Genomic DNA, 19,439 nt, shown 5'->3' with positions numbered 1-19,439 from the left:
ATATATCAATTTTAAGAAAAATAATTTATTTATAACATACAAGATTGAATCTAAATTTTGTTAATTTACTGGTTAAACACATATGAAAAGAGTGGCTGAAATTCTAGTGCTTTAATAATCATATTAGACAAGAAGCAGTGATCAGGAATTTTCTTATGCTTACATTTTGTCGCTGGTGATTATTGTGTCTTCATACGCTATTTTTTCTTTTAATGTTTTATTTATGCTAACTTATGAAAGATTTAGAATGTGTAATTGTTGGGCCCTAATAAAGGTAAGAGATCAGGTTTGTGGCGATAAGGGAATTATTGGTGATGCCGTAGCTATTGTCTATTGGAATAAATACAAAACAAAAATGTCATGTGGTTTGCTATTTTTGTACTTATAACACTGTATTATATCGTAAATACTAATAATATTTTGTAAATATAAAAATGTTTAACTATAAGATATATTTTTATATTTTTTTCTCATCTATTTTAGACACTGCTGATATTTTATGATTGAATATAGTACAATACGCAAAATTAAGAGGATCTCTTATTATTTTTAGTTATTTGACTTTAATTAATTTCTAATTTAGTCATTTCTGCTAACAAAAGAAAAAACATATGCCAAAATTAAAAGGAATTGTTTAGATAATTTGTATCCAATTTGAAATAAAATGTAGAGTTTAGGTATCATTTAGATAATTAACCCTGCAGAACTACAGATAACAGAACCTGACAAAAGATACACATCTGTAGGGTTGGGTGAAGGAGAATTTGACATATTATGATAACATGTCGCCAGTTGTTTAGCATATCCAACTTTGATAACAAATTATTTTAGTGAATAAGTATGAAAAAAATTATCATGTATTTTCAATTGTGATAAATTTTTGTATGCATTTTATTCGTTTTAGACGAAAAAATGTATATTGTGATAATTTATTAATAAAATTATAGATTTTATTGATAACAAAAATTATTTCTAAAAATACGGTTATTCTTATTTCGATTAACCATTAATAAAATCATATTATTTGTGTATAATAAAATGGATCTAAAATCGAACAATTTTTAATATTGTTATTAATAGACATTACCGTCAAAAAGTAATGCTATGACAAGATCGATATAACAATAAAATAATAATAGTAATAGATAAAAGTAAATATGATTGAATCATTATAGACCAAAGATTTTAACAATAAAATACCTATTTTAATAACGAATTGCCATCCGATATTTTTGTTCTTTCTAAAAGAGACGTACAAAAAAATTATCACAAAGTGAAATTGTAAGATTCTTGGAAGTACTTTTCTCATTATATTATTGACATATAGATGAAATTTTCTTTTTAATTATTTATCTTTGATCTAGTGTTGATTATTTTTTTAAATCAGCAATACTTTTTTTTTTTTAATGATGCAACCAAGGATGCATCTAAGTCAACTAGCATGGATCTACTAGCCTATGGAGGACCAATGACACGAGCAAGGAGTAAAAAGTTCAAGCAAGCCTTAAATTCTTACTTGGAGCATGTTTTGAAGATGGCTACTGATGGTGCTTTTGATGCTTTTGGTGATGATAACAATGCCTTAAAGATAGTAACATTAATTACTATTAATGAGCAAAGGGGGTAGAAGCTCAACTTCCATAAGGCGTGACCACGCCTTACAGTATATAAGCTGCCTACAAAAAGAGCTTCGAATTTTTCAAGAAAACATTCGTAATAGACCCGTTTTTAGTTAATTTTCTCTATTTTTGAAAGTATTGGATAAAGAGAACTTCCTCCCATGAATTTAGGATTTTAATGAGGGTTAGATTACTCTTTATCTTATCCTTCCTTATAGGGATAAGACTGGCCATATATTAGGAGTCTTTTAGGGTTTGATTTTGATTCCTTATTTCTTAGTCCTTTTAGGGTTTAGAATCACTTTAAAGCCTTATAAATAGAGCTATGTATTTCGGCTAAAGCAATAAGATCAATATATATTTCTGAATGAAGTTTTATTTGAGTTGTTAACTCTTATTCCTTAAGGTGCTCCTTATTGAATTTCTTGAGATTAAATTAACTTGTTTGATTTAGTTTCACATCTACATGTTTGATCAATCAATTAACTTTTTATTAGTTTCTTGGGTTGTTTGAACATTCTTTATCTATTTATAACTAAAGGGCTTAGTAGTTCTATTGCTAAGTTTGTTAGTTCCATAATCAATTGTAAACTTTCAAGTTAGATTTTGGGGCAACAAATTCAAACTTATTGGTAAGGGTGCTTCCTCTTAAATAGGGAGAGCGTTTATCAGTTTGATTTTCTCATCATTACTTATCTTGGTATTTAAACGTATCCGATTCGAGTTCGTATCATTTGGTATCAGAGCCAAACTTGTAAGTTAGTTTACTTTCTTTTCAATTAAGAGTCTGTCTTCTATTTCATCTCAATTTCTGTTCGCATCATTATAAGAGAAAAAAAGTATACTATTTTCATTGCTGCCCGCACACCAAGGCAAATTTAAAAAAAAAAGGAACGGAAAACTAACCCTAACTATTTGTGTTGGGTAGTGCTTGAAGAATTAATTCTTGATTGATTCATTTTGTAATTCTTTTTAATTGATTGGAGCTGTTCTTCATTCTTAAAATTCTGATTTGGGTAATTTTGTTTGTTTTCTCTTAAAAAGCTTTTCTTTTTGGTTAATTGAGTCTTGTTCGATTAGTTGTAAGCTTGTTTTGTTCACACGCTTATAATTCGTTTTATTGATTCACGAGTGTTCTATTGAACTTCAGAATTAAAAAACATTAAGAGGTTGTGGAAAACTTGTTCTTGTGATTACTAGAACAATTTGATTTAATTTCTATAAGGAATTCAATTCTTTATGAGTGAAACACGTGAGGGAGTGATCTTTTTATTGTTTTTCCTTTAACTATAAGAAGCCTCCAGAGTATAACACTTGACCACGTCTTTTTTCTTTTTGTTTTCTTTTCTAGTTTTTTGGTTTAACTATATTATCTGAACAACCATTGACTTTGAAAAATTTAGCTTATACATTGAGAGATGTAGTAGAACATATGCAAAAATAATTTCAAAAACAAGATGACAAATTAACTAGGTTATTGAATGATATGCATAAAACGTCTAAAGGAGATAGTTCTGATAATGATCAAGAAAGTGAGTCTAAAGGGTCTAGACATAATCTCCAACCCAAAATTGACACTAATTTGGGTAGCATTAAGATGAAAATACCATCTTTTCATGGTAAGAGTGACCTTGAAGTTTATTTGGAGTGGGAAAAGAAGGTTGAAAGGGTTTTTGAATGTCATAACTATAGTGAGTCTAAAAAGGTTAAACTTGCTGTTGTTGAATTTTGTGATTATGCTGCCATTTGGTGGGATCAATTGGTGAGTGGTCGTAGGCGTTATGGGGAACATGAAGTTGGTTCATGGGATGAGGTTAAATGCATTATGCATAAAAGGTTTGTGCCATCGCACTACCAAAGGGATTTGTACAACAAGTTACAAAATTTAGTACAAGGTAGTAAGAGTGTTGAGGAGTATTGGCAATCTATGGAGATAGCTATGATTAGAGCCATATAGATGAGGATAGGGAAGCCACAATGGCAAGATTTCTGCATGGTTTGAATCGTGATATTGCTAACATAATTGAATTGCAGCATTATGTAGAAATGGAGGACATGTTGCACATGGCCGTAAAGGTAGAAAAGCAATTAAAAACCAAGAGCAGAAGTGCTGCCCTTAGCTCAAAATGGAGTAACACATGGAAAGGGAGCAACCAGCCCCCTAACAAGGGTCGTGAGGCATCAAAGGACATCAAGGCAGCCCCTAAATTTGATGTTAACACTAAGCCAACGACGCAAAGTGACCTCAAATCAAAGAAAGTGCAATGCTTCAAGTATTTGGGGTATGGGCATATATCTTCCTAATGTCCAAACAAGTGAACTATGGCAATTCGAGGTGGTGAAGTGGTCTTTGAGAGTGATGAAGAATCCGAACCTTGTGAGGAGGATTACCTAGACATGCCTGAGTTGGAAGATTGTGATGATGTGCAATTGGGTGAGGTCAGTAATGTACTTGTAACCTTTAGAGCTCTTAATTTACAACTTATTGATGATGATGCTCAAAGGGAAAACATATTCCATACTACATGTAAAGTACAAAACCATGATGGTAATTGTAGTTTAATCATTGATGGGGTAGTTGTACTAATGTAGCAACTACGGATGTTTGGTACATGTTTGATCAATCAATTAACTTTTTATTAGTTTCTTGGATTGTTTGAACATTCTTCATCTATTTATAACTAAAAGGCTTAGTAGTTCTATTGGTAAGTTTGTTAGTTCCATAATCAATTGCAAACTTTCAAGTTAGATTTTGGGACGACAAATTCGAACTTATTGGTAAGGGTGCTTCCTCTTAAATAGGGAGAGCATTTATCAGTTTGATTTTCTCACCATTACTTATCTTGGTGTTTGAACGTATCCAGTTCGAGTTCATATCATTTAATAATTTCTTAAATTTGTATGTTATTTTTTATTTATTATCAATATTTTGTTGGATCTTTCTTCATAATTATTTAATTTTTTTTATGAAGCTTATTAATAAAATCTCTTTTAAGGATGTATTCATATAATTTAAAACTTTAAAATGTTAATAATGAAATTTTTACTATTGATATGCTTACAATGTAGACTCATAAATATTAAATATTAAAAGTCGATTTATAATTTAAAAAATAGATAATTAGTGTGCATTCATCACTAAATTACATATTACAAGAATTCTATTAATACATGTATAAGTTTTACTATTCCAATGAATTCTTTTAATTATATTTACTTTTATTATTAATTAAATTGTCTTGAGTATTTTTAAAGAATAAAAATATTTATAATTTTGTAAATAAAAATAAAAAGATAAATAGAAACTTTGATAGAGAAGGGAGCACAAAAGCCGCAAAGAACAACAATAATGTGACATGACCATCGTGGGCTCTGCAACAGCAATTTTTTGTTTTAATTATATAAAGGAACAATATCGAAATGTCTGATTCATTTTTCAGATGTTTCCCACTATCATCTTATCAACCATTTGATGGACGGAGCACATTCTGTGAATGGGATATTACCGGAGATTTAATTAAAATATAATATCTAGGCAAAAGTGTATAATTAAATATTTAAATTTTAATTATTTAGTCATTTTAATATTTTAGTTTTTAATTTAATTTGACGAACACTTAAACTATATTTTTATAACTCATAAAACACTTTTACTTTTCAATTTAACTTAATAGACTCTTTATTTTATAATAACTTTAAAACACATATATATAATACATATGGATGTGTTGAACGAAGCAATGTGTCAAAAAATATTTAAATATCACAAAGAATATAAGTTGAGGCGCAGTCAGATTATGTCGATAGTTAAAATATTAAAATGATTAAATGATTCAATTCAAATATTTATATATCTCTATATCTGCATATGTATATTAAAGAGATGAAATTATTGAACATGTTTTTTTTGGTACTTACTTTGCATAATGTAATTCTTGAATTTACTTGCAAAACCTCTTTTTTTCATAGAGTCATTGTTCATGAGTAACAGCAGAACTTGACCTTAACTTTGCTCAAATGCAAAAATAACTTGAAAAGGGATTTCTCCTCTCTAACTCACCCAAAGCCAACGTCTCTCCAACTAATCTAATTTGGGTTGATTGCCATGTGAAATATTTCATTCTAACATATTAATTACGTCAAAGTTTATTTAAGAGCTTTAAATAAAAAAAATTATTAATTACTCAATTAGAAATATAAAATCTGCTTGATTCACAGGGACAATATAATTAATGTTACTATCATGTTTTAAAAAATATTATAAAACTTATTTCAAAAAGATATAAAATTGAATTGAATATATATATATAATTTATTTTCTTTTAACTTCAAAAAATCCTTATTTATTTCAATTTTATTCTAGGCACATGCATGCATACACAAATACACTTAGTTAACAGAATTTAATTGGCATATGATAATCTATTGAATTTTGTAGTTGTAACTAATTAAAAATTTATGAAATAGATAAAAATGCCTAAATTGGTAATATAGTTCATAAAGAATAATATTTAGTTATTATATTATAAACTATTCATACACGAATTATTACACCTACTGTTACTTTAAAGATATATTTGGTTTATGATTATAGAAGACTTGTATCTATATGACAATAATGTTTTAATATTTATTTTTCTTTCTTACATAATATATTATATGAACTATAAACTACTTTTCTTAATTTTTAGAGAATTATTTATTATTTATTTTTATTATTTCTATTATATTACAACTTTAACACTTTAATTATGATATATAATTATTTTACATTCCTTCACCTTTTTAAATTCTTTTTCTTTAGACAATTTCTTTTAATTATTATATTATAATATAAAATAATTTAATTAATTATTTTAAAATTCTTTTTTAAAATTATTTTTTATAAACTTTTGATTAATTTTTTTATTTTTATAATATAATAAATATCTTATTAATTAATTTTTTTAAACGTCACATTTGTACTTATTTATACAATTCGTCTCTCTTTCGTTATATTTTATATATTTTTTATTGAGATTATTTTAACAGAGTTTAGTTTCAAGTAAAATTTTTATTATTCTCTTCCGATTCAAAATCGCGGTGTAACGTGTATCCCCCTGTTCCGATCATGGAATAGATGAAATAAATCAAAAATAGAATTAATTTTCGTATTAATAAATAAGGTACTTTTAATGTATTTATTAAAAGTGATTTCTAATTAGATTTTTTTATACAATTTGACAAATATATATATATATATATATATATATATATATATGAATGAGAGTAATGCTTTAATATTATTTTTCTCTATCCTACATGCCACGTTCTATGATTTTTAAATTATTTTTTTATTTTTAGAGAATTAATCTATTCTAACATAACTTTTACTATTTTAAAGAGTATTATATATATTACAACTTCTAACACCTTAATTAAGATATTTAATTATTTTATATTCCTATACCTTTTGAATTCTTATTTATAATTTTCACTTTAGATAATTTTTTTTCAAGTAGTTTATAATTATAAATATTAATTATTTAATAGTTCTTTTTTTCTCCAATTTTTTTTAATAATTTTAATTTTTGATTAAAATTTTTAAAATTGCTATTCTCATAGTTGAAGAATTATCTTATCAATTAAAAAATTATTTCTTTAATTGAAATATTTATATTTATTTACACCTTTCATCCCTTATTGCATTCTATTTTATTATATATCTTAACAAAATTATTTTAATATGGTTCAATTTTAAGTAAGAAATATCAGTTAATTAAAAATTATTTTTTAGGTTAGATTTTCTATAATGTAGTAAATTGAAGAAATAACATGAAATATTTTTAATTATATATATATATATCCGATTTGCAAAGAAGTGACACAAGCTCCTCTAGCAAGTCTTCTGTGGAGGAAGGAAGCCGAAAGCTCGAAGACAAAGAGAACCGGGCTTTTCATTTAATATTTTTTGGGTAAGGGACCTTTGATTAATATGGGGTAAAAGTTCCTAGAATAATAATTGCCTTTTTCGCTGTATCATTTGTCGCCTTTTATGTCTGGGCGGGGGTCAAATATTAAAATCAAATATTAATATTATTATATTAAAAATCAAATTATTATATTAAAATATATTAAAATATTAAAATAGATTTATAGATTTACTTTATTTATTTTTCTTATATATATAAGAAAAATAAATAATATATATATATATATATATATATATATATATATATATAATAAGAAAATCTTACTGAATTATATACTTAAAATACATAAAATACTAAAAACAAAAGATATTAAAAATAAATGAAATAGTCAAATAATAAATCAGGTTATAACATAATAACTAAATTTGATTCAATTTATATTATTAATATTTTTAGTTTAGTTAATTTTATAAAATGCTCCTATTTATTTAATTTATATAGATGTTATGAATATAATAAAAAAAACTTAAAGAGTTCAAACTAGAAAAAAATATTAAATCATGTAAAAAGAGAGAGTAAATTTTTTTTAGTAAATGACTTTATCGTCATCAAAATTAATAAGTATTTAAAAAATTTAAAAGATATAAAATATTTATATATCTAATAAAAACTCAACATAATATATATAGTTAGTTAGTTAGTTATTTTTTTATATAGTTAATTAATATTTTTCAGTATTTTGCTAAATCCTTGTGGTATGTTATTTTTTATTTAGTAAAGGGCTAAAAGTTTCTTCATTTTTATTTAAAATGGAATTATATTTAATCACTCAATTAAGTAATTCTCTAAAAAAATAATAATTAAAGTTTCTTCCCTTTAAATGGATTTGTTTTATGAAGAATAAGAAGGAGATTTATGACTTTTTTTATAAATTTAAAAGCTGGTATTGAAAATCATAGATAAATAATTTCTTTCTGGAAAGAAAAATATCAAAGATTTAATAAAATGTTCAAATTAAACGGAATCATAAATCAAATTAAATAAAATGGTACAGCAAAAAGAAAGATTAAACATATTGTTGTCATTAGCTCATAGTCATACTGCCTAATTGTTCTTGGCCATATGCCTTTGATACGGCATTTTCCTTAATTAATGGATTACCAACTCCAGTTACTCGGTTTTGTTCCATTGCTTTGTCCATACAATTAAAATAAATTTAATTTAGAAGCAAAAGAAATGTTTATTTGGGTTCTTCCACTACTCGATGTCTTAATACTGGTTCAAATAAAATCTATATGGCAAGATATCTTCAATTTGATGAAACTATTTTTCTAATGCTTTCTTAATATGTAGATATATAGTTATTTTTAAGAAGAGGTGTACATGAATAATCCGTGCGATCCAAAAGCATGGTTCCATTGTTTGAGTTCATTCCTTAATCAATTTGATTCTCATTGTTCTAAGGCTGATTTCTCTCCATGCATTCTTCGACAAAGTGAAAAATGTCTGTTTATTCTTGTTTTATGTCGATGGTGTTATTGTCACTGGTTGTTCTCATCTCTCATCGCAAAGTTATATGCCTTCTTTGAAACTTGAGTTCCCTCTGCTACATATGGGTGCATTGCAATATTCTCTTAGCATTAAACTTATTCATAAGCCAAATGGTATTTTTTTGAAGTCAAAAGAAATATTTACATGATTTACCAGTCAAAACGGGGTATGGGAAATGCTAAGCCTTGTCTTACTTCTATCGCTTCTACACTTCCTTTGACAGAAGAATTGGGTCCTTTGACAATGGTGAGTTGTACAGACGTTGCTGGGGACTAACAATATGCTATAATAATGTGTCTTGTATCAATTTTTATTGTTAATCGCTTATTCCAATTCATGCATTGTCCTACTAAGACTCAATGGATGATATGCTTTCTGGAAAATATTTGAGAAGGTTGTACGGATGATCGATGCTCTAATAGTGGGTATGCTATTTTTTTTTTAATTCAGGTAATCCTTGCATAGATAAAATAAACCACTGTTACAGAAAATATAGCCACGTATGTTGGGCATGCAAATTAGAGCAAAATTGCACGTCTAGAAGGGCTTTTCTTGCCATTATATGCCATTTTCGTAGGTAATTCTTTGATCTCCCTATAATGCTAAAAAGCAATATACTATACTAGGTGTTCTACAACGTGTGAGTATGAGGCACTTACGAACAACATAATCTACGGGCTAATATGCTGCTCTTCGATCCAAGTTGCGTTTAACAGTTCGCCTTGAATGTGTACTTATTTATCTATTTACTCTTAGTTATCCTATGTATATAGATAGGTTTATATGTCATGTATATAGTTAGCAAAACATATCTATCAATAGATTCTTCTATATATGTATCATTTACTCAAGATTGATACAATCATTGAAATATTTTTCAATTTCAGCATTTGTAAATAGTAGTAGATGCCAAAAGTTCCAATTTCACCAAAGATTGTAATTCCCTTCTTCCCTCAATTAATGCATGTACTCAGAGAAACATGGCAGGAAATAATAGTGCAAATAAATTTGGGTTTTCACTTTTGCCTATTCAGAAGATTATATTCTTAAGGATGTGATAAGGTTGACTTTACCATGACCGATTGCCCTCTTTTGGGCTTATTCCTCACCCTTGCTCAAGAATTATTATTGGATTCTCAATGTTGAAGTTTCCATCAGGAGGTTCAATATTGTTTCTTCCATATTACATTTTCTATAATGGGGTTAAAGTTATAGAGAAATGTTAAAAGTCTCACCGTATATAATATGTACTTATAAAACTATTCCTCGCATCTTATTCCTTTATAGCTTTTTGTCATTATTTTTTATTCAAATTTATTGTCGAATCAAGAATAAATAGAATGTTGAATTACTATATAATAAACAAAATCCAAGAAGGTGGAGTTTGAGTCTTCTAGCAAGTCTTGCAGGACAGAGCAAAATTATAATTAATCTAGTAATGCCACTTTGATGGTGAAATTTAGTTTCTTTAAAGATGAATGGTTAAGAATAATAATAGAAAAGAGAAGAGTGGGAGAAGGAGACATATCCTTATATGAGCATGTATTGGTCTTTATACTTTGAATCCTAAGATAGTTTTTCATTTAGTGTCGAATTATTGATCTAACAACTAAATATGAGATTGAACTTTGTCCATGTAGTTTAAAAGTCAATTTCTATGTGCTAGTAATAACTTCTTAAGCTCTTATAAACACAATAGATCCATAATTACTTCCAGTATGAGACAAGATGTTATAAGCTCCTTCATCCTAATCTATTAAGCGAGTCATGAATTCCAACAGTGGCTCGTATGGTTTCTAGAGGTGGCTCCCATTGAGTTGCGCACTTAATTTGCTCTAATCTTATTTATAAAAGTTTAAATCTACATGAATTACTAATTTAATAACTAGAGACAATGTTGACCCTTGTCTGCTTTGCTAAAAGAATCCACCCTTATTATGTTAGTAATAACTTTTTTAGGCTTTTATAAGGTTCTTCAGTGTGATAGGATATTGCAGAATGAGACAGTTTTCGCTATTTGGCAAGTAGTATCTAACGATTATTTGATAGAGGCTAGTGGGTGTATCTCGGGTAGGAAACATGTTAGCTAGACTAAAATCTTACTCGATGGTAGCTTGGTTACAAATAACTCTACCTCCACACAACTTGGATACATACGAGATAGATCATATTTCGTTCTCTCCTTTGTTTAGTTTGTAGCTTTCCAGACCTTCTTGAGATCGCATTTTTATGTTTGAAGGATGACTCAACTTTGTAATTTTACTTTTAAGAATACTTGTTTCAACCTAATTGAAGACCACTGAGATTTTTCAGCAACCATTTTTTTTCTAATTTGTTAAGGTGAGCTTGATAATTACCACCAGTTTGAGGATGGTCGGAAAAACTTAGCTTGATTTACTCGATATTCTACTGAATTCTACCATAGTTACAGCAGATGTATATGCTAAGGTGGACAATAGAAATCCTTATTTATAGCTTTCCCATTGTTAATTGTGTTTCTAGAGTTGATTATTCTTTATTAAGTGTTGAATAATTTGATAGCATCAAATATTTTTACGACTCTTGACTTTTTTTTGAAGTTTTATATTATTTAATAATTTTTGCATGTTGTGTTTGATTGAAATGAATTTTATAAAATTTTATAAATTTTTTGTTTGCATATCTAAAGTTGATATGTTTGGTTGAAATGAATATTCATTTTAAAATTTTACACAATTAAATTTATAGATTTGATTGTAACTAAAATTAAAATCTTAAATAAATTTATATATTATTAATTAAGTTATCATATTTCATAAGACCAAAATACCACTTTCAAGTTTACCATTTGATTTTACTTTCTCTATCATATTTTTCTCCGTATAAATTATTTTGGTATCATAACTTGTTTCCAAATCCAATAGTCATTTCATTTGAACAAATTTTATAATTATTATTTAACACATCAAATATAGAAATTCATTTGTAAATGAAAGATATAAATTTTTTAATAAATATAATATTAATATAATATTATATTTTATTAAAAAAAGATGTGATAAAATTAGAAATGTACATGAGTCGAGTTTTGAAGAACTTGAAATCAAGTTTGATTATAAATAGAGGAGATTCAGTTCGAATTTAATAGATTCTAGCTAAACATAATATTAATGTAATTTTATTTTTTATTAAGAAATAAGATGTGGCAAAATTAGAATTATACCGAGAGTCAAGTTTTTAAGAACTTGAACTCAAACTCGATTCTAAATAGACAAGCTAGAGCTTGAGCTTATTTGAGTAAAGTTCGTATCTAATTAAACTTGAGTAATAAATATAATTTTTTTATTTCTTAGTAATTAAACTATTCAGTTGTTAAATTTAAATTAACTAAATAATTTCATAATTATAAAAATGCACATTATTATCAGAATTTATATAAAACTATATATTTTTTTAAAAACCTCTCATATATATAAAGAGTATACTTAATTTATAAAATGTAAATAATTATATTTATATTAATTATATAATTTTATGTTATAATTAAAAAATTATTATACATTTATAACGGGATCAACTAACATATAAATATATATGTAGTTTAGTATATAAAATTTGTATATTCTAGTGAGGTTACAAGTTTAAATTCTACTAAATTTAAATTCGATTAGGCTCGTAAACCGGCTGAAGCCGAGCATTATGAAACTCGTCAAACTACTCTAATAGTTTAAATTTGAATTTGACCTAATTAATATCAAATCAATCTTTAGTAAGTTTTAAAAAGTTTACAAATTAGGTTGATTCATTTATGTCTAAATAAAATTTAAAACTAAACTCGTGATAAAGGAAAACAGTCGTGAGATGTGAAAGAGTGCAGTGCGTTAGAGAATACATGTAATATCACTGAAAGGTGTATAATTACAACTACTTTCCCTTGCTCCATTATTTTAAAGAAAATCTTCCTCCATTTCTACTTGCAATGGAAGTTTCATTTTTCCTGTCCTGTTATTGACACGGTGAAAAAGAAAAACAAAAAAAAAAATATCTTTGAGAAAGAAACGCAATAAACCCCATGTTTAGAGGCCCTTAATGGATTGTGGTCTACTCCCAGTAGCAAATTTCTAAAACTTTAAAGAAAAAAGAAAACGTTTGGGCTACTGAAGCCCAATTCATATTAACTCAAATCTTATCTTCGAACGAATAACCAGAAAAACGAGCCAATTCCTCTTCCCAAAGCGCCAACCAGACAATTGACCCAATCCCCAAAATCCACCGCCGACATTACAACCACCGCAATGCCAGTCTTCAAAACACCTTTCAACGGTTACTCCGTCAAATTCAGCCCATTCCACGAAACACGTCTCGCCGTCGCAACCTCTCAAAACTTCGGCATCCTCGGAAACGGTCGCGTCCACGTCCTCTCTCTCCCTCCTACACCGTCGCTCCCTCTCACCGAACTCATCTCCTTCGACACCGCAGATGGCGTCTACGACATCGCATGGTCTGAATCACACGACTCTCTCTTAGTCGCCGCCGTAGCAGACGGCTCCGTAAAACTCTACGATATCGCTTTGCCACCAACGCAAAATCCTCTCCGATCACTGCAAGAGCACACGCGCGAAGTCCACTCCGTTGACTACAATCCCACGCGCCGTGACTCATTCATAACATCCTCATGGGATGACACAGTTAAACTGTGGACTCTTGACCGTCCAGCTAGCATCCGTACATTTAAAGAGCACGCATATTGTGTGTACTCGGCCACTTGGAATCCACGTCATACCGATGTTTTCGCGTCGGCATCGGGGGATTGTACTGTTAGGATTTGGGACGTGCGTGAACCGGGCTCCACAATGATGATACCGGGTCATGATTTTGAGATATTATCGTGTGATTGGAATAAGTATGATGATTGCATAATTGCAACTGCTTCAGTTGATAAAAGTATTAAGGTTTGGGATGTTAGGAGTTATAGGCAGCCGATGAGTGTGTTGAATGGTCATGGGTATGCAGTTAGGAAAGTTAAATTTTCGCCGCATCATAGGAATTTAATGGTTTCCTGTTCTTATGATATGACTGTTTGTATGTGGGACTTTATGATTGAGGATGCATTAGTTGGGAGGTATGATCATCATACTGAATTCGCGGTTGGAGTTGACATGAGTGTGCTTGTTGAAGGATTGATTGGTAGTACTGGCTGGGATGAGTTGGTTTATGTTTGGCAGCATGGGACCGACCCTCGAGCGCCTTGACATAGGGAAGTGTTGTTTCTTACAATTTTTTTTTTGTTATATCTTAGTTTTGCAAAACATATAGGAAAGAAAGAAGAAAGATTGATGAACGATATTGTTGGGATAATTGTGAAAAGTCTCAAACTTTGATGAATAACTATTAAATTGTCCCTTATATGATAGTTTTAATAATGCGATAGAGTTTGTATCAGCCCATGCTTGTATAACAGTTTTGATAATGCAATTGTGTTCATACATTTTACCTGTCAGCATATTATGAATTGTGCAAGTTGTATCTTTATTGACTTGTTATTCCAGTACATGGAATGTGATTATATTGTACGATCTGCTCTGCACAATTTGTTTCCAAATTTAAAGTGTCTCTTTACTCTTAAGTATGTATCATGATGATTTGTGTGGAATTAATGTGATTCATGTTAGTGCATTACATGTGCATTTACTGATAGAACAAGATTATTATATCAGCTGTAGGAGTTCATACTTTAGAACGAATTACATATGATTTGATTATACTGCCTATCCAATTAGTCAAGTCCGTTTATATATAAATATGTTTATTTGTGGTAGAAAGAGAGTGAGATTTTGATGGTTTTCTGTGTTCTTCCATTTAAGTGGGTCAATGGTTTAAATGGATGATGATGTAGAATCCCTGGTCTTCTCAACATTTTTTTCCATTTCAATGGGTGTTTACTTATGAATTTTTCTGCATTTTCCTTGAATGAAGATTAGTATGATGAAATAGATAGATATAGAAGGTTTGGTTTTAGTTTGTAAGTTTTTGTTTTCTTCTAGTAGTAGCACCATTTTCGTTTTCTATAAATTCTTATAGGTAAATGATGTCTTATGCTTTTGCAGTAGAACCAATTCATTGAATATTGTGTTTTGTGCATATCACATTTTGAGGTAAAATCTGCTTCCCTATGAAATCCTTAAAACTCTCTGGTTATGTCTGTTCCTTTTTCGATTCTGCATGGGTTAAGGATAGGAAAAATGAATTGAAGTGGTTGGGCTGAAGTTCCTAGGTTCCTTTGTAATATTTTATTTTATCAAACAGATAGTTCTTTTCGTGCGGGGAGATTTCTTTTCAATTCAATAAGAAAAGTTGGACAAGTAGTTTACGAAAGCTTGCACTGTGTTTGGTTGAAATTCATTGAAAAATCTATTTCATTTGAGAGAGAAGACATAATATAGAAAGTAAAATGAAATGATAGAGTTGAAAGAATACTTTGGTGTTATGAAGTATATTGACTTATGAATGTGGAATTCATTTGAAGATTCTACCTATTTCGTTAGAATTTAGTTAGCTATAACCAATTCTGCAAATTTGATTATGTAAAGTCTTAAATTAACTTTTATTTCAATCAAAACACAATTTTTAGATTTGCTAATGAATTCCATAAATTTTATGGATTTCAATCAAAAACAATGTTGGAGGCATCTTGCTGAGGCCCAATTGTATGTCTCAAGTTCCAACTTGTATTTCATTGTTTTATGTTTTCTTATCTAGCTTATATCCTTGCCTTCTTGTCATGGGCATTGCCTCCTGGTTGGATTATTGGTTTCTAACCGGATACATAGGACATCTTGCAGGCGAAAGTATTCAGGTAAATTTTTTTTTAGTTGATGCGAAAGTTAGAACAGCATGGACTTGGTTAGGTGGTCACAGATTTTACTGAAATGTCACGAATCTAGACAGCACAAGAATAAAAAAGTGTTAAGGCTGTTTCTAGTGCAGGTCAGGCAGTGTGAAGAGTTCAGCTTAGGCAGCTCTGACCCAATGAAGCTTCCTGCCTGCCGAAAATCATGCCTATGGTTGAGTTGCATCATGTCAATAGAGTATTACAAGTATGGCTTTTTGTAGCACTTCCCATTGAGGCTGCATGGAAGTCACTTGTTGATTCTTTGTCATGCCCTTGGGCAGTATGAAATATGCTACATTCACGCTTGCTTCGGTTTATTAATCCTTTCCTATTGACAACTCCAGTTCCCGTATTTGTAAATAATGGCAACATATACGGGACAAGTCATGATGCTATTCTTTTCGTTGTAATTTTCTGTTAAATCCCATGATAGTTACTTATTAAATATGATTGACAATATTGATTGTTTCCTGTGGTTTATATAGTCTGTAGTGATTGTCATTTGATAGCATCAGATGCATTTGACAATATTATGAAACTATGAATATGCATCAGATGGAATTTGTGTCAATCAAAAGGTTGGATCGTATAATTTTTCTGTTATGAAGCTTGTTAAGTGCTAGTTGGTGCTTGACATCGTTCTTGTATTCTGGTTCTTTATAGAAGTGTTACTAACTTGAAATCTTTATAATGAACCTTACTGACCATTAAATGTTTGAGGGATTTTGTTCTGTGGGAAGTGAGTAGTACCAACTATCGGAGTTGGCAATAAGCTTGAGAGATGGCAAACATTAGTATATCTGCATGATACTAGCTAAGGCAGCCTGAGTTCTGATTTCATCTAGGATTATATGTTTACTTATTGTGGATTTACTACTAGTGTTTTTGGTAGTTTTAATAGGTGATGCTCGTTTATGCTGCTTGCTTCCTCTTAGTCCCCTATTTCTTATCATCTTTTTTTGCCTTTTTGTCTCTTATCAAATAGGAAGAATATCTCTTTGATTTGTGACTGAATTGGATTTATCCAATGCGCGAAGTCTACTATGGATTTGAGCATCATTTTTACTGAGGCAGGCAGTGACTCTCCCATTGAAGGTAAGCCGCGGAGCAAGTATAGGATCAGTTGGACAAAGTCTGGGAAGAAATTATAAGCTATAGAGGCCAATGCCAGCGAACCCAACATCACTCAAGTGCCTTAGCATAAAATGGATATCGAAAATTGACACAGGTTATCCCAACCCAACCTTACCCAACCCAATGAATTATACAATAAGCTGGCAAACAACTAGGGCCGACTTACATGGCTGCTGACGGAGAGCATAAACATGAGTTCTGTTTTATCCGCAAACTAAACCCACGGGCGACCTAGCTCACTTGATTCACCCTACACGGTGTGACACTTACATCTTCAAGAAAGTTAAAGAAGAATGTCATGTTGCTGGAAGTACTACCTAGCGGCCAGATCATTCTTCTCTCTGAAACATAGCTTAAGCATATATGTTTATTGTTGTGGCAGTGACAGGTTGAAATCTTTTACAGTTTGTCATATTGTGAGCTTCCAGAATCCCTAATAGTTTTGTGCTTTTTAAAAGAAAAAACTTCCAGAGTCCCTTATAATTTTCTTAAAGATATTTTAAAATTATTTTTACAATTTTTAAAAAAATTATTGATACAATTCTTTTTAAAATTGTATTATAATATCTTTTGGTATTTTATTTGTCTTCTTAATATATTTTTATTTCTATTAAATGACTTTTTTAATTTTATCTTAATTATATTTTTACATATTTTAAACTAAATTTGGTATGTTATAGTATATTTTTTAAAATGTATATTTTCATATCATCAAAATTCGCTAATTGTTATTGAAAAATATGTAAATTCATTTATTTCACGAATACCAAATAAAATAAAATAAAATAAAAAATAATTAGTCTATTATATTTTCTGATTTCATAGTAATACAAATTAAAATAATATTTTTTCAGTAACTAATAGATATATTTTTTATATTTTTTAAGTGAATTTTTTTATAAAATTATAACAATAAAATTTAAAATAATAAATTTTTGATATCTTTTTAGTATATTTTAATATATTTCTTCTAATAAAATTTTGAAAAAATAAAAATATATAAAATAAAAATTGAATTTACAATAATACAAATTAAAAAATAATATCATTTCAGTATTTTTTGAATATATTTTTTATATATTCTTTTGGACAAAATTATAAAAAAAATTCATAATAATACAAGTTAAAATAAATAAAATTTTGGATATCTTTTAGATATACTTTTAGTATTTTTTTTTACAAAATTCTAAAAGAATATAAAATAAAGACTTATTTTAAAATAATTTTAGTATTATTTTAAGTATACTGAAAATCTGAAAATTTTATATATATATATATATGGCTGCTTGTTTGATGGGCTGAGCCCTCCTTTAGTTTGAGCTTTGTCAAACGTTGTTTTTCTCTTTTGTGATTTATTTATTTATTTATTTATTGGTGGATCATATCCTGACAGATACTACACTTGAAAATTGAATATTCATATATTCAGAAAATTAATGTTAGAAGGATGAAAAGAATAACTTTTCCAAATGCAAGGCACTTTATACCAAATGGGTTAGGCTCCACCACAACCTTTAGCACTTGACTCAGTGATATCGCATCAATGCTTTAACATATAGAGGTAGGGGCAAGGAAAAACAGACATCTGCTGCAGAAAAATCTTCATAGTAATACTTTTATGGAACAATTTAACATATGATCAAAGCACAATCTGAATTCAGAAAAAGCTAAACTCCAGAGAAATTTACAACAACTAATAAGCTCACTCGAAATTAAAAAGTGGCATTCTCGATGGTGTATGGACAACACTCAACGAAATACACAGAGTTACATGATGAGGAGAGTAAAAATACAAGGTCTTAGTGTTGAAAAACTAAACTTAATTTAATAATCATTGAGTATAGTCTTTAATGTTTAAGTTATGAAGTTAAAGAGTCACCTATTAAATATGTAAGTTATATATATATATTCATTAAGTCTGTAACTTATATATTAAGTGTAGGATGTTTAAGAGTTGCAGGTTACCAAAAGACTTCTTAGCTACTAAGCTAATAAGTCTATATATATGTTCTTTGTAATTTCAATTATATACAAGTATGTTTATCCTTTCTTCTTCTTATTCTTTACAACAAAGTGGTATCAGAGCAACAAAAAAAAAAAGTGAGAAGAGAGTAAAAAAAAAGGAGAGAAGAAAGATGATGAGCAATGGCTTATTTTCTTTTCAGTTTCCAAAACTCACCAAAGAGAGTTATGATAATTGGTGTATTCGTATGAAAGCCTTGCTAGGATCACAAGATGTGTGGAAAATTATTGAAAAAGGATTAGAACAACTTGAAGAGGAGAATGAATTGCCTTCGATTCAAAAGGAAGCGTTACAAAAATCAAGAAAGAGAGATCAACAAGCATTGACTC

The 19,439-nt window shown here is 28.8% G+C and overlaps 1 protein-coding gene across 1 annotated transcript; it reads left to right on the top strand.

Moving 5' to 3' along the window:
- Positions 1–13,063: 13,063 nt before the first annotated feature.
- LOC8261012 (peroxisome biogenesis protein 7) lies at positions 13,064–14,549 on the top strand. The gene has a single exon (XM_002534368.4). It carries the CDS (start codon positions 13,357–13,359, stop codon positions 14,311–14,313), a length of 957 nt encoding a protein of 318 aa, XP_002534414.2. The 5' UTR covers positions 13,064–13,356; the 3' UTR covers positions 14,314–14,549.
- Positions 14,550–19,439: the final 4,890 nt, after the last annotated feature.

The sequence above is a fragment of the Ricinus communis genome, chromosome 5 (assembly GCF_019578655.1).
Source record: "Ricinus communis isolate WT05 ecotype wild-type chromosome 5, ASM1957865v1, whole genome shotgun sequence".
Classification (NCBI taxonomy): Eukaryota; Viridiplantae; Streptophyta; class Magnoliopsida; order Malpighiales; family Euphorbiaceae; genus Ricinus; species Ricinus communis.
The sequence above is the reverse complement of the archived record's forward strand: the minus strand, read 5'-3'. Positions and strand labels throughout refer to the sequence as shown.